The 17295-nt window shown below is 35.4% G+C and overlaps 1 protein-coding gene and 1 long non-coding RNA gene across 3 annotated transcripts; one reads left to right on the plus strand and one right to left on the minus strand.

Annotated features, from left to right (window-relative positions):
* Positions 1–2870: 2870 nt before the first annotated feature.
* LOC107924765 (protein indeterminate-domain 12) lies at positions 2871–6886 on the plus strand. Its single transcript, XM_016855347.2, has 3 exons — positions 2871–4028; positions 4110–4506; positions 5811–6886. Exons 1-3 carry the CDS (start codon positions 3866–3868, stop codon positions 6508–6510), a joined length of 1260 nt encoding a protein of 419 aa, XP_016710836.1. The 5' UTR covers positions 2871–3865; the 3' UTR covers positions 6511–6886.
* Positions 6887–9239: 2353 nt separating this feature from the next.
* On the minus strand, positions 9240–17082 carry LOC107922912 (uncharacterized). 2 transcript variants are annotated; one of them, XR_005904877.1, is made up of 3 exons: positions 16809–17055; positions 12089–15822; positions 9240–11792 (listed from the first exon to the last, which is right to left on the minus strand). It is a non-coding gene; the product is annotated as an uncharacterized lncRNA (long non-coding RNA). The 2 variants fall into 2 exon arrangements; XR_001691462.2 differs by having other exon boundaries at positions 11563–15822; positions 16809–17082.
* Between the last annotated feature and the right edge of the window lie 213 nt (positions 17083–17295).

A 17295-nucleotide genomic window follows, 5' to 3' on the forward strand; every position in this document is an offset into this window, starting at 1 on the left:
CTTATACGTAACCGACTCCCAAGCCTGTTTTCTCATATTCTCGTAGACCAGAACCGTTATTTTAGTAAACCAAAAATGTTTTATTAAAATAACCAAATTCTTAGGTGATCCGATCACACCAAAACAAAAGGGTCGGTGGCAACTCCATGCATTTATTTTTCAAAAGTCGATTTTCCCTTTTTCTTAAATATTAAATTTTTTAAATCGAGGGGTGGTTTCGACAATAGACAAAAAAAAATATACGTTATTTGTATAATTTAATTATACCATCATAGTATAACTGCAAGAATATTTTTTGTCTTCTAATTTTGTTTTTTTAATCTGTCGAGTGGTGATTCATTAAAATATAGGTTTCATTTTTTTCTGAAAATGAGACTATTTATACTTTTTATCGAACACAAAGGCTGGAGTCCAACTGTAAAAAAAGTCAGCGCTCGTGAGTCGTGACTGCCAACAGAAACTGTCGTTTTTCTTTTTTTCGTAAAAGAAGAAAAAATAAATAGTTAAGAAGAGGGCTATCTGTTTAGCTTTCTCGTGAGACCTGACTCATTTAGTAGAACTCAATGTGGGCCCTGTCCTATCGTCCTCGGCCCCACCTTCGTACCCATATAAATCAGCCCTACCTTCTGTTTGGGCTCTAAAATTTAAGGCCACCTCTTTCAGTCCGACTTCACCTCTGAAGCCTACTGGTTTTAGGGACCTTCTTTAATCTTGGAACTCCTGTTTTTTGTATGCCACCAAACAAACCTGCCGCCTCATACTCGCCCCAACGCTATTGCGCTGACTACTGAATCCCAATCCTTTTTTTTATATCCCGTTCATGTGACATTCGATGCTTTGAGCTTATTATATAAGTTAAAATAAAAATAGCTGAGTTTGGGTAACAGAATCTTGGTTACATAAAGAGTACACACGAGAGTATGATAACAAAATTTCCACGAAAACGGAGAGGAAAGCTCAAATTTTGAGTAAACCTTGTTTGTGTTGTTGCACGGCAAGTGAGCCAAAACTGCATGCGAGAATCTGGTAATAGAAGGAACCCGTGAATCAGGCATGGACCCCCCCCACCTCCCCCCTTTGCAACTAGGCTTTGCCATTCTTTCCCAATCCCTATTCTCTACACATTCAAAACAGAGCAATATATATATGTGTGTGTGTAGAAATATTTTACTAAAATGAATTGCCAATAGAAAGACTATAATTAGATGGTTATCATAACTCTGCATGAATACAAGAATAGCTTGGAAAGCTAAAAGTTTCTTTTATTTGTGTTGTTGGGATTTTGGCCAGTTGCCTATGAGCATGTGGCAATCCCTGCACCCTAATTGGTGGGATTTTCTTTGTTAAAAAAACTTGAAAACCCAAACTTTGAATTGGTCCAATTGGTTCGTTAGCATTAATGTTTTTAGGCACTTGTTTGTAGTCAAGATTTTAAAGTCGAATCTTTATTTTCAATATATTAAGTTAGGCTTCCAAAAAGGCTAGCAGACTAACATTAGAGCAAAGACCACCCTATTCCAACTTTGTCCTCTACCTACCAGTTCAAGATTTTATAACAAGTCAGCCAAATGGGGTTTCCATTTTCCTTTCTCTCGATATATATATCTTTTTGCCCAATTACCAGTCATAAAGCCTATATTCAAGCCAAACTTCTTGTCCCAACAAATCCTTTTTCTTTTTGGCTGTTATTTGTTTTATTTACGAGAAGGAAGATTTTAGCTACCTTGGACAGTCAAAAAATAATTCAGATATATAACATCTGCATTCTTAAATCTTACTAATTATTAACGTATTTTAGATTAGCTTGATGGCTTTTATTAGTGAGAAAACTCCACATTAATTAATTGGAGAGATGACGAGTACATGTAGTTTGTTAAGTTGTGGTAATAGGATACATACCAAGAAGAGACGCAAGGTGAATCAATGACCACGCGTATATAAATAATTATCATGAATCTCACTCAAAGTTCGGATATGAGAACAACCCCCTGCCCATAGTATTCCAAAGTAATTAATGTGTAAGAAGAAGAAGATATGCATATAATATGGTATATCTAATTGTTTCATAAGGGTCTCTCGAAATGCAAAAATGGGTCCTATCTCTTACACACGTCTCTATTTTTTATGATAATTAATATATATGGGGATTGGTTTGCATGGTTTGCTTTTGCTCCCTCTGCCTCTGCCCCTGTCTCTAAGTCATAGTTAGGACTAAGATCTGCTGCCAATGCCCACGCATGCCCTCTAAGGAAGAGAATCCTCCTTATATTTTACATGCATTATTTTTATATCCATTAATAAACCAAAATAATCAAAGCTAAGATACTACCAGCTGGTTGCGACAAATTAATTAAGGGGATAGAATGGTCAATTTGATGCTATCTCCCCATGCTTTACATTTAGGTTTGGAATAACTAAAGTTACATAAAGGAGAAAAAAGAAGAGAGGCCTTCCAAATTCCCCTTTGGTGGGGTTTGCTTGAGCACTTTGTAAGAGAGTAATGTAACAAAAGAAAGACAAAAAGGGGATAAAAATCATCAAACACATGCATTTTGGAACTAATTTTGTAAAAGATATTCATTAAGATTCCACAAACTCAATCTAAGATATATAGTTTTTGAGCATCAATGTGGACATGATGTAGTCAAGCTACTAAAATTAATTTTTGGAAAATATGAGTTGCTTTTACATTACCCATTCAATCTACTAACAATGCCAGGTTTAAAAGGTGATGAGAGTCAATCAATTGATTAATCATGTTAGTTGAGGGGGGTATTGGAAAAGGCTATTTCTCAAGCTAGCCCTTTGCCTTTACCACCCCCTCGAAGCTTTTTTTAAATTTCTGATCATTGTTCTAAAATGATCATCTTGTGGTAAGTAATGCAATGCCTCGTTTTAATATTATCATTCCATTCAAATGGTTTGGGTATTTTATAATTGGAACAAAAGAAAAATATTTAGAAAGTGCCGATGCGACGTCTGAGTTCAGAAAACAAATTATTATTAAAATAATAATTGAGAGAATTTTAGTACCAAAAAGAAAAATCCGAATCAAGTGGGCTGAGTGATACTTCCTAGTCCTTGCTTTGAGCTGCCTCTTTTCTCTTTCCTTCCTTTTTATTAGTTCTAAGATTTTTTTCCCTTTGGGTTGCTTTTTCTACCCTGGAAATTTATATATTTTAATATTTTTGGGGTGTATCTAATCTCTCCTTAGTCTGCCACTTTAATCATCACCTCCTGCACTCTACCCTGCCACTGAAACTTCCTCTCTTATAATATTCTCTCTTACTTACTCCCTCAATCTATATATCTGTGAACCCTTATATACACACAAATGAAGAGGGTTCTAAGGTAGTGGAGGTTAATAGAAAAAAAACCCATTTTTATTGTCTTCATTTCCTCATGTTTTGATTGCATGAGGAGAGCAATTCTCAGCTCTTGGTGGTTTTTCTAAGAAACAGATAATAGATATACAGGAAAGACAGATATATATATGGATTGCGTTGGCAGGTTGTTCAGAGTAATCCATGGGTAGATAGCGACTTGGAGAATAACCCATCATCATCTGTTCACGAGATTGTGCTTTTGCCACCCAACGAGTGATGCCTTCCTGTATCTACATGTCACTGCCACCTGTTCATTAACAAAGCTGTATGTGTTTAGTTTGTGTCACCAGAGCTGGGGGATTCTATATTTCTGACCGACCCCTTTGGTCTTTCTTGGTTGTTCCTTTCAAAGGTGCAAAAGTGGTCACTCTTTGAACAACATATCAAATCAAAACAAAACAAAGAGAGGGTATCAGACTCGTTTTTCTGGGGTTTTCTCTTGTTTTTCTTTCTTTGGAGTTTTCTTCTTCTTCTCAGGCATGTTTCCTGCTGCAACTATGTCCAGTTCTACTTCTTTGTCTGAGGAAGCTAATGTTTCTTCTGGTACTAGAGTTCAAGACTTTGGTGGCTTAAATCCTATTGTTACTCACCAGCAGCTGCCACAGAAAATTAAGAAGAAAAGAAGCCTCCCTGGAAACCCTGGTACTACTTTCTTCTTATCTCTTCCGGTGTTTCTATTTAGGCTTCATGTTTTGGTCTTTAATAGTTTTTATTCTATTACAGACCCAGATGCTGAAGTGATTGCTTTATCTCCAAAGACGCTATTGGCTACCAACAGATTTATATGTGAGATCTGTAACAAAGGTTTCCAGAGAGATCAGAACCTTCAGCTTCATAGAAGAGGACATAACCTTCCATGGAAGCTGAAGCAAAGAAACAGCAAAGAGGTCAAAAAGAAAGCCTATGTTTGCCCTGAGCCTACATGTGTCCACCACCATCCTTCAAGGGCTTTAGGTGATCTTACTGGCATCAAGAAACACTATTGCAGAAAACATGGAGAGAAAAAATGGAAGTGTGAGAAATGCTCCAAGATCTATGCTGTTCAATCAGATTGGAAGGCTCATTCTAAGACCTGTGGAACAAGAGAATACAGATGTGATTGCGGAACCCTTTTCTCAAGGTATATCTCTTTTTATCCTTTTTTTTTCTCCCAACAAAAAAAAAACACTTAATTGAAATGTTTGATCACTTTTTCTTTTATCTCTTTTATTTACCATTCATCCCTTTGGACTTCAATGGAGGATTCATACAACTCTTGGTCTTTAGTTTCATGTGGGAAGTCTTTTGTGTCTTTAGGGCCGTTTTTGTTTGTTTGTTTAGAGGGGGGTCGAGGTTTTTGTTTTCTTGTAGTTGTTTCTCTTACACAAGAGTCGGTAAGCTATGCATGGAACATATCTGGAACTTAAATGCAGTGCCAGGTTACGTTTCATCGAAATGGACACCATTAAAGACAAGTGTCTGTTACTGGGTAACCCTTGCAAGAGAAACTGAAAGCAATATATCTCTGAAATCTGAACCAGATGCCATGTTCTTATCTGAAAAAAAATTAAACTAGATAGTTAAACGATAAGGAACATTCATCATATACTGTAGGATAATCTTAGTTTTGAACACCCATTATATTTAATGAAAAGGGAATATTACACATTATTCATTCTAATAAACATGGGTTTTTATCAGGCCAAACTCATGCAATCTTTTACCCTGTGTGTTTCCCGTTGATTAGATTGTAATGGAATGGGACTGCAGTCTCAAAAACAATGATGGATATATCCAAAGAAAAAGCAAAAGAAGTTTAATAATTGCTTTTGGGATTTCATAGTTTGAGAAATCCGTGACGAAAATTTTCATGTAGTATGCCATTATTAACTTGCAGAAATCACTGAAACTCTGAACTTTTTTCATCATGATGTAAAACTGATAAATCTGCAAAAATATCTGTTGCTGATTTTGTTTTTGTTTTCCCATCCATCTATTAGATTCATGCTTCAATTGCATATCTTTGTGTACATGCATGAAAGAGCACTAGCTTTCCATCATGATTTTTATCAAGTTCTTGAAAATTTGAGCCATCTTTGCCATGCATACACATCAGTTCACTGCCGGCCATATGTCTCTCTTTCACTTGACCTTTACATTTGACCAACAAAGGTAGTTTCTCCTTTATCTTTCTGTAAACTTTATGACATTTTAAGTCTATCCAATGCGCATGCACGATCCTAGGCTTATACTTTTCTTTTAGCTTTCTTTCTATTCCTCTCTTCTGTCAAAATCCCACCTTCACTTTCTCTTTGTTTCACAACTGTTTGATTCATTTCCTCACATGATCCTTTGCTGGTTAATGCAAATTACAGATTATTATTGCTTAATCATATATTATTAATGATCAAGTCAAAAGGATGAAGGCTTGTGAAACTCGTGCAGGAAGGACAGCTTCATAACTCACAGAGCGTTTTGCGATGCATTGGCTGAAGAAAGTGCAAGACTCTCTGCCAACCAACTTGCCGCCGCCGCAAATCCAGCTCTCAACCCATCTTCGCTTTTCCCTTTCCAAAACCCATGGGACCCTATTCAAACCTCTAACCCTAACCCTAATGGCCCACTTCAAGTCAAGCCCGAGTCTCACCATCTCACGCCATACTTCCAAGAACTGCCACTCCCGCCTCCAAAGGCCCTGTTCACCTCACCTTTCCAAAGCCTCCACGTCAGCAACAATCCTCCCTCCAATGCTGCTGCCACGTCGGCCACTCCTCAGTTGTCAGCCACTGCACTCCTTCAAAAGGCTACCACCGCTGGTGCCACCGCCACGCAGATAAAGAACAACAATTATTACTACAGCATGGCGACTCATTTATACCCAGATTTCTCGGGTTTCACGGCTGCAGACCTGGCCACGTGGCAAAAGAGCAGCGACCGTTTCACCAGGGACTTTCTAGGATTGACCAGGGACAATCAAGGTGGCAATGGGAACGTTAACCTTAGCATGAACCCGAGAGATGTATTAAGCTACACCGGGGGAGTGGAGTTGCAGCACTTTGAGAGAGGCCAACCCCTGTTGAGGCCCCAAGGTTTTGGATTCCCTGAGCCCTACGCCGCTACTTCGGAAACCTGGGGTGATTGTTAAAAAAAATGAATAAAAAAAAGGGAAAATAATAATTTAGAGAGCCCTTTAGAATGACAACAATGCCCTTCCCTATAAGGGCGACGTATAATCCTTAGAGTACGTAGTTAGCCAGCTTCTCCTCTTCAAACCCCCCCCCCGGGTCGGGGAAAGAAAAGAAATTTTAAGTAATTTATTTGCATTTGTTAAATTGTTTTGTCTTCTCTTGATGTTTGGATTAATGTTTAATGGTGGCAAACATGTTTCATGAAGGTCAGAATCCTTTATTTAATTAGGAAAAAAAATGTATGTGTGTATGAATGGATGATGGTAGTGGCATTTTTGTATTTTTACAAGTTGGAAAAAAATTATGCGTCAAATGTAAAACCATTTATGTAAATGCCTCTCAAACTTTATTTTCTGCCTTCTCCATGACATGAATCATATTTATTATTATAACCAATTCGAGAGAAACTAAGGTAGAAACAAAAAATCCCATTTCTACTTTATTTTATTTTCTGCTCTTCTTTTTTAAAATTTATAAGTTGCATTCATCTTGAGCATCTATGTCAGGTCGACTTTTTGGGTTGAAAGAATGGAGAAAAAAGACGAATGGTTTGTGAATTAGCCATCAATAAGTTTGAAGTTTAATTTTTTACTAGCTATAACCAGCAAAAATTGAATATCCTATGAAAATATCTTGGAATTTTGTCGATAACAAGCTCTTAGCTCGATAAGTCAATGATAAGTTCGACTGTCGATTCTCTCTCGACAGGAAACTACTTGAAAATTAAGATTTATAGCCACGATTAATATTTTAAGTTGCTATGTATATATTCAAGGGACATGGTGACTAAACTTTTGGGTTCCTAAGAAACCAAGTAAAGGAAAGAATATTCTTCGGTCTTTGCTCTTTCTTGCATGTGATAATGCGACTATTCTCTCTCTCAATGATGCCGACCCTACACGTTTCATGGAAATTGCCATACTTGTCATGCATGCACGCCAATTACAATTGTACCCTTCATTTACAACAAAAAGAGGACACAGCTACCAACACGAATGCTCATCACTAATTCCCCCCATTTCTTTTTAAATACCCAATGGAAAACGATAGTTTAAATGTTTGTAATGTATAATAATGAATAATCATTATTTGTCATTCATCAAGAAATTGGGTGATCCTACATGAACCATGATACGTAACCCTGAATTTGGATGTCTGTGAGTATTAAATATTTAATATTTGCATAGCAGCAGCCTGTATCTGAATTAATTAACTGATAATAATGCAGGTTCTGTCCATCTTTTTCTAGAGAGATGATACAAAAGTTAGGTCCAATAGGAGGAGCCACGAAAGCAACGTCTTGATAAATAATAATACCTCATTACCCGATATCTCTTGACTAACCTATATTAAAGAGATCGTTTCCAATTTGAACATCATTTACATCCACGACTAGGATGGCTCAATTCATTCTCACATTTAGAATTTAATTAGTTAATTTATCTACTAAATAACCCAATTTTTATATTCAATTATTTTTAATCAATGTCGAATTTGAATTGTAAATTTTTATACTAATAAAATTAGACATTAAATTAAATTATAGAATATAACCAAACAGACCACACCATTATTATAGTGTTGAAGTAGTTTGCTAATTCCCAAAATCAATCACATCAGTTTTTTCTTATTTCCACCTCAGCTAGCCATCACACTTAGAAAACCTATTAAATACTAATGTGAAATCAATTTCCAATGATTTCTTTCTCTCTTTTTTTTCGAATAATATAATACGAAACTTAAGTAGGCTTTTGGTAAAGAGGCTGTGTAAAGACATGTTGCAAGCGTGACGAGTGAAAAGGTCTGCGAAGTTGAGTGGTGTGTGAAATTGTGCAGTTGGTGTGTTGGTGGTCCGCTACTTACATGACCAAAAGATGAAGAGGGAAACAAATGTCAACGGTTATGAAAAAGATGCTCCCTAAAACCTTCAAAGTTTGGATCAACATTTCAGTCACTTTTTTTTTCCCTTGAAGGCCTTTTATCAATTTCTGTGCACGTCCCCATATCCAACAGCTTTTGGCTGGCTGCTCAACATTCATTATATTACGTTCGCATATATAACATGTTGGCCTCTTCTCCCTGCTTGCTATGATTGAATCACAAACTAATCCAATCCATTTGCTTTGCTTCAACATAAAATTTTGAATTTGATCTCATCAATTATCGAATTGACCCTATCGAGCAAATCAAATTTGAAAAATCATATGTTTGTTACAAGTAACTCGAGAACTTAAATCAGGTTTTTTATATTATTTCAATTATCATACAAAAATTTTGATTCAAATAATTGAGTTTGAATAAAATCAAACGTGAGAACAAAAACAATTTTTTTTATCAAATGTTGAATCGAGTCATCTCAAATCTAATTTGAAGTTCAAAAATGAAATTCAAGAACTTAAATCTAAGTGCTTGATCCCAACTCAGTTTCTTTCCCTGCATCTGCATGTTTGAGATCTTGCTTTTACACTGGCTCGGTCTACACACAGATTATTAGTACTACAAATAGGTAAAAGCACCAAAGTGAGGTTAAAGAGAGAAGCTCAACTTTTGCTTAGTAACAAATGGTTTATGAGTCAATTGTTAGGGAATCAATCGAATCCATTACCTACACTTTAACAACTTTAACCAGTTACTAAGGAAAAAAAAAGATTCTGACAATCCATGTTAAAATATTCAACCAAAGAGAGAAAGAAAAGCCGAGAGGAGCCTTGGGATTAATGAAAGTGGAAATTCAGTGCTTATGGGTATTATCCCCAAGCTTTTAGAAAGTATATGTGAGAGTTGCAGGGTTAAGGTACAATATATATCCCATTTGCCTACTAAAAAAGACTGCCTCTTTTTTTCTTTTTATTTAAAATCTCACTCTGCTACACAATCAGACAAACCAAAAGCTTCTCTTCTATTCCCCTTTCCTCTCTCAAATACCACTCTGCTTATGTCACCTTCCATAAGGGAATCTCATCTCAACAAACCTTACTTTCACCCTTCCAGTCCTAATAATTACCAAACCCTTCTCTTTTTTATTTTTATTATGCTTTTCTTTTCTTTTCTTTTCTTTTACCGTCTGCTGCAAAATCCCCTCTTTTTCCACACCCCCCTCGATATTAACATTTGCACTACAATGAATACATGAAATAGATACTTGCATGGTTTCTTCATTCTAAATAATAATAATAATAATAGCATCTTTATCCACTGCTGCTTAAGGCATTTACTGTTAAATCCCATTTTCATCAATTCTTTTTTATTTTCATCCATAAAAACTTTATGAATTTAGCTAATAGAAGCTTAGCAAAAGACTGTCATAAGAGAGGCACCTAAATCAAAGACACTAATGTATAGTCATTTCTAATTCCCCAGCATTATAGCAATCTCCATGGTCATTCTAAAAGACAAAATAATGCAGATTGGTTTTATTGCGTGTGTGGGTAGTTTACCACTTATAGGAAGACTGCTCTACCTCTACTTCCTTCTCCTCAATGCAATTCAAGGATCAATTGAGTACATATTCATCTCAAGCTAATTAACAGAACCCACATTGTGCTTACCATTTTCATCTAGTTTATGCACGAGAGTTTCTTCCTAAAATTGTTGTTTATGCAACCTATACAGTCTTAATGGAACATTCAGATAAGGAAACAAAAGAGTTTTGTAATTTAAATCATACAGCATCTAAGCATAACTGAGATATGCTGCACTAATGATGGTTCATATTCTATAAAATTGTTGATGACTCACATGTAAAAGTACTGATTGCGACAGAAAGCTTCTGAAATGAGTATGCACCAATCTAAAATCCCGAGATCATCATGGGACCAATTCCATAAAGAAAAATGTGTCAAAATGTCTCGCCCAACACACAGTTTTGGTGCCTCAAAATCCAGCCTCCAAATATTTAACCTAACATTTTTTAATACCTGCATTATAAAAGTGTTAGACTAAGAATGCAATGTTTATAAATCTAATATATTATGGGGTTGGATGCATCAGATTTCAGCAAAATTTACTAATTTTGGATCACCAATTTTCTCAGAGCAAGATTCCAAATCTTCAAAATGTATGCACTAAAATGTCATTGGACCAGCCTGGAAGAATTTTACAGTCAACCTGCATAATTTTGATCTGTGCCATTGTAGAACATGCTAAAGCAATGAGGCACTCACTCCTGCTAGGGAAATAATGATGGAAAAGAATAAAGAACAAAATGAAAAGAAGTGCAGCTATAGGGAAAGATAAAGACCATTCTTTTTTTTTCTTTTGTGGGGGGGGGGGAGGATGAAGGTTCAAAATAAATTGGATTTGTTCTGCCCAGCTGTAAGAAAGGAAAGACAGCCCAAATAATAACCAGTAGAGCCTAAATTCTGATGACTATGCATGGAAATAAACATTAACATGATTAGGCACAATGGTCCAAGAGTAACATTATTTGAAATAATCTATCTAGAGCAGTACAAAGTAGAATCAAATGGTGACCACTTCTTTGTCAAAAAGAAACACGCAATTTACAGGGTTTTCAACACTTTCCTCATAACTGAAGAAGCTAGACAACAGAGATTATAACTGCTGGAAGAATGGAAACAATTAACCTAGCAAGCATCTATTTTGTTTTAACCTTGAAAACAATTTTCTAAACCTTTATGCAACTCCAATTAGGCCCATCACAGTAAACCACAATGATGGATTGATTTTAGTAACCAACTGCAGTTCAGGCTGATTGCATTTATTCCTCCAATCAGTTCAAACCACCCAACCATCCACCCCACCCACAGTTGAAAAGTGAAGTTAAATGAAACATTTGTTAGACCCGAAATTGAGGAGAAAGGTTTTTCTTATAAGAATATCTCATTAAAGATGACATCTCAAATCTCAGAAACCATAAAATCATAACTACTGATATTCTGTTCTGAAAGAAACGGTTCTTCAAGGTTAAAGCATCCCCAGGCAAGCAAATGACTCTTTCCCACTTAGAATGGCATCTATTGCTGCAAATAGATTATCAAAACACCATAGAACACTTGATAGTGTTTGTTTATAAAACCATGAATATGAATAACATAGTGACGCCAAAAACCATTACATACATTAGAAAAGAATAATTACATCAGAAAACAAGAAAAGAAATCAACATGTACCAATCTTCTTCCTTGTTCTGCTTATCTATCTCATATGTAAGGACTTCTGCATCCATTGGTGAAAGCAAGTGCAGTATTAGAGCTTCCCAAGTTAGGAGGAAGTTGTGCTGGAAATTGACAGCGCGCGAGTGGATTACCATTCCTTAATAAAAAAGTAAGAACAACAAAAGAACTAGAAAGGTAGAAAAATGAATGCAACCAATAGGTAACCTGTAATCCATTCATCATGCTATTGTTTTAAGTTCCTTCATGCAGAACTCAATCTTCTCATATTTAGTTTTTCAGAAGTGTTAAAACAGGACAGAAGCCTCACTTAGATAAGCACCAATTCAAAATAGCATTAACAAAAATCCCAAGCACATGCTAAAAGTGTAAATATTATTTAGAGGGGATTACAACTCACCACCATGGCAAGAACTATAGCCAAAAAGATGCCTGGTTCAAGGATCCCGTCAATTTTTGTCACTGGATCATCTTGTAAATGAAAATGTTCCAGTCATTAAAGTTTTGTTTTGCTCATTTGTCAGCAGACCACATCAAACAATTTCTTCATTAGACAAAACTGGTTGATTTTTTATCAGAACCATTAACATGGTCATGAACTAAAGAAACTAGCTCATGAAGAGCCTGAAGACCATAGGATGCCAGTTCATGCAAAAGAAAGCTATGATGTTATTCCTTTCCTTTCAACTCCTTTCTCCAACTAGCCTGATCCAAGTAATGGTTTACATGATCTGATAAAAAGGTTTTGAAGTTTAACTCACAAAGAATGGCTGCAGAACATATCAACACCTTTTATTTCCTATCAATTAAAATAAATCAGTAGCTTTCATTTCCTTATCAATTAAAAGAAAATATAAAAGCTAAAATGACCAAATACATCGTATGATAGGTTTCTCAGCATGTTTGTCTGTTCTTGCTTTGGTGAAAGCATGTTTATCAGAAATTGGCTGTTTTTACAAGGCATCTCTGCTAGATTCCCCTCCTCTATCCACATAGCAGTAGAACCCTTGAGAAGTACTTTGCACTGTCCTAGTTTCAAAAATGGAATACTTGACACAGTTGTGGATGGACTTGGGAAAATTAAAAAAGAAAATAACAACTGAACAAGCACAGATTACATTACATTTCAATAAAAGAAAAGAATAAGCTGTAAAACATAAGAACAATGCTGTTTAGTGCATTAGCCAATATGACTAATGCAACATCTATCATGGTTTTTAACAGTGAGGTTGACTCCTGAGCATGTAAGGCGGCAGGTAGGTCTTGGTTTCTGACATTCAGCTGGTACATAAATAACAAGATGAAATATACGAATCAACTCTGCTATTAGTGGTGGACTAAGAGCTTGAGCAATAACATATCGGCAAGAAAAATATATAATGGTTGGTGAGTTTGCAGAATAAACCAAACAGGCAGCTTGGAACACTAATAGCAACATTTAAGTTTTTACGGTGAAGTTACTAGTCAAACTTTACTGAACGAAATCATCAAAAAAAGGACATTACCAAGTTCCCCAAATCTTTTGAAAAGTATAAAATTCACCTTCAAATAATTTTTCTTTATCACTATGTATTAGGAACAGATGCCCTCAGTCCCTCATAGTATATGCTTCGCTTGTTAAAACTCACAGAAAAGATGCAAGGATCAAACAAGGAAGACAAGGTACGTTGAAGCCACAAACATGTTTCTTTATTTACAATTATGTGCATGTAAAGCAAACAACCAACGCGGCCATCACAAGTAACCAAAAGAGAGGAAAAAGAAAACAACCACCTCAGCTAGGGTTTATGTATCTGTTGTACTTCTTATGAAGCAACCTTAGAAATTATGAGTATGACAATGAAATTTTAACCAGTAGTACATAGTCAAGATTCTTTTTTGTCATCCTATATATGCTTGTGTTAAAAGGAATTGAAATTGTCATATCAACTTATGCCTTACACACAAGCATTATGAATTATCAATTGTCATCCACTTTTATGCCCATGATAATGCTTAAATTAAATTGAACTGAGTCTAGTCAAAGCCAAACATAAGCATTCATGTTGTGGCTTGCAACCCCTTGGAGATAACATGATCAGACATAAGAAGAAGATTATCAAATATCATGTTAGTTGAAAGCAATTAATAAGATCACTGGATAATCATACAGAGAAGTGAAGAAAGAATAAAGGATAACTAACTTAAGGGATAAAAGACCACAGACGTGAGACACCTGAATTTTGCATCCAAAACCAAAAAATATTTCCAATGTCACAGAGAAAACAGTTGTCGGACACTTTCTACCAAAACAGTTCCGCTCCCACACCCCCCTCAAAAGAAAAAATTACAGTTATCCTATATCAAAGCTGAGAATGCATTGCTGGGTAATATGAGTTTATGGGGGGGGGGGGGGGGGGACAACAACAACAACAACAACAACAAACCTTGTTTCCTTTCAAAGACTATACATTGAAGATTCTGACGAGGATCAGAGTGAGTGCTTGATCTAGCTTGCGCATTGCTCATCCGCAAATTAATAGAAGGATATTTTATCCAAAATTGCAGGCTGTGCATATCAAGCAATTGCAGTCAGAATTTCCCTGCTTACCTTGTCCTTCTTTAGAAGCTACCTAATAAACAGTAGAGATGGAAGGAAATATGTGGATCAATAGAATGCGCCTCCCTTGGAGTTTCCAGTTTAACCCTCTCTTTGTTCTCATCTTTTATAATTGGAAAAAGAATCAAAAGTATAAAAATTCAACCATCATATTAATGCTTTAAAAGAAAGAAAAAAAAATGAAGGATGAATAGTACCAAGTAAAAATCTATCATATTAATGAAAACTTGAAAACATATAGTTGCAAAAAATAACAACAGAGATTTCAGCAATTATAAAACATAGGTAGAAAAAGATTTATCGTGGAGCAGAATCTAGAAAAGGTGATTCACATCGCTTTGTGTTAGATTCTTGGTTGATGCTCTTCTGAATTAGAATTAAAGCTGCAAAAAAGTGTCAGCATTTTAACCGTGCTATTTACAAAAGTCAATAAAAAAGGGAAATGCTTATGGAACCTATAAATAATACATGACAAAATGATCATGGTTCTGTCATCCATAGGAGAAAATACATCATAACCCTCTATGCATATAGAATGTAAGAATTACCCTCATAGCTTTTATGATCACTATAAAACACCAATGCAGTTTTAGACAACATACCCTATGTTAAAACAATTGAAGGAGCAAATATATATACATGTAACAACTTAAATAACAACTAAAGGAGGATTAAAATGAAAGAACGATAATTTATATGGGATGAAATGTGATTGCAACTAATGGAGGGTATATATGTAATAACTTAAATAACAAATAATGGAGGACTAAAATGAAAGAACGATAACTTATAGGGGATGAAATATGATTGCAACCAAATATGGATGCCAAAAAGATAATGTTACCAAGAAAGCCAACAAGGAAAGTAGTTGAAATACATACATTTACTTGATTGGTTGCTTACACACTACACTTGATAAACGAGAGACGCGTGGCCTATTTATAGGCTTCATAAGTCGGTTATGCAATAGATTTTTTATTTATTTTAATTATAGGAAAATCTAGAAATAAGAAATGATAGACCTTGTGAGAAATATCTAGAAAGAGAGAGAGAAACCAGTGAGCTTTTTTCCCCCCAATGACTTTTCTCTTTCATTATCGCCCTTAAGGTCATTCCGAGTCATTTGCAAAATTCTTCAAGCTTGTGTTCATTGAGTCCTTTGGTAAACAGATTGGCAACTTTGTTTCCGTCTGAATGCACTTTATCTAAATTTCACTGCTATGTACTTTCATGCGAATATTGAGAGTTTATTGCTACATACTTCGTCTGTGCATGAAAGACTGAATTCTCTGCCAATCAAATTGTTGACTGGTTGCCACGATACATCTTTTACTGCATGTCAACAGGTTGATTTAGATATTTCAAGAGTTGTACTAACCAGCTACATTTTTGAGTTGTTACTGTTGCTGCTGCTCTGTATTCGGGCTATTGTGCTTGATAGCAACACTGTATTTTATCTCGTACTGCACCAAAAGACGATAATGGACCTCAGATCTTGTGGTTGATGGTCTTGTGTCATGATTGCCAAGCAAAACCTGCATCATAATGTCCTACTAATTCACACGACACCTTGCTCTCAAAGTATAAACCATAATCAAGTGTGCCTTCCACACACCTCGTTATTTGAGGCTAAACAAAATCACTATCTTTGATATACACAAACAACCGGTGAGAGTCTGATATATCTCACCCTGACAACCAAAGACACCTCACTTAGAAGCAGTACATTGAATAATGAGGTATGTCAGAAGCACACTTGAATATGGTCCATACTATGATACTACTTGTTAAAACAATTGAACGAGCATTTGATAAAAATAATAATAACTTAACTAACAACTAAGGGAGAACTACAATGAAAGAACGTGAACTTATATGGGATGAAATATAATTGTAACTAAATATAGATGCCAAAAAGATAATATTACCAAGAGAGTGAACAAGGAAAGTAATTGAAATACATAAACTTAATTACTTGATTGGCTGCTTCCAAACTACACTTATGAAATGAGAGATGTATACAATAGATTTTTTATCATTTTAATTATAGGATAGATATAGAAATGATAGAACTTGTGAGAAATATCTAGAAAGAGACAGAGACGAGTAGGTGACACCTTTAACATCCTACATCATGAATGATCCTACACGCTCCTAAATCACTATTCATAAACAAGAAAAATAATACAATAAGCACTTCAATTTAATCAAATAAATTGCACAGCGCCATTAACAACAACTGAATCCCAAAAGCCAAGTTTCAAATATGGCAATCAAAATTATTCATGAGCTCTTGTTTATTAATAAAACCTATTAATTGACTAATCATAGAGGTATATGCGACAAACGCGAAATGATAGCCATTTTGGAGTTCAAACTCACTTGCATAATTTTGAAGCTTAGAATAGACATTCTTTTAACTCGGAAGAGAAACTTAACAAAACAATTCCAGACTTTTCTAAAAGAAAAAAATTAAATTATTATAAATAAAAAAAAGGAGAAGGAAAGACTGAAAGAGAACCTCCTAAAGCCAAGGCCGCCGTTAGAAGGATTCCACTTGGAGGCAACTTTTCCAGTTTCCATTCCTCAACACATCCAATCCAAAAACGAAAACAAATCAGTAAGTGGAAATAAATGCCACTGCATAATTAGCAGAAACTAGAAGAAGAAGAAGAAACCAAACATAGCGAAGAACAAAACAAGCTTTTTAACCCTTAAGTTTCGGGTTAGCTGTTGGAGCACTGACTGCTGACTGAGTCAAAAGCTTTCATCAGGGTCTTAGTAGATTCGCTTGTAATTGAATTGTAAAAAGCAGCTCAGTTTATTTGGGCTTTTTGGGCCTTTCATGGGCTATTCATTTGCCCAACCGAGACCTCAATGGTCCCACTCCGAACCGGATCACGACTCACGACTTTGTAGTATTTTTTCATAATAAGATTTATTTACTATTTACAGATATGGATAAATTTTTAAAAAAATTATTGTTTTGGTTAATAATTAAATCAACC

The sequence above is a fragment of the Gossypium hirsutum genome, chromosome A11 (assembly GCF_007990345.1).
Source record: "Gossypium hirsutum isolate 1008001.06 chromosome A11, Gossypium_hirsutum_v2.1, whole genome shotgun sequence".
Taxonomy (NCBI): Eukaryota; Viridiplantae; Streptophyta; class Magnoliopsida; order Malvales; family Malvaceae; genus Gossypium; species Gossypium hirsutum.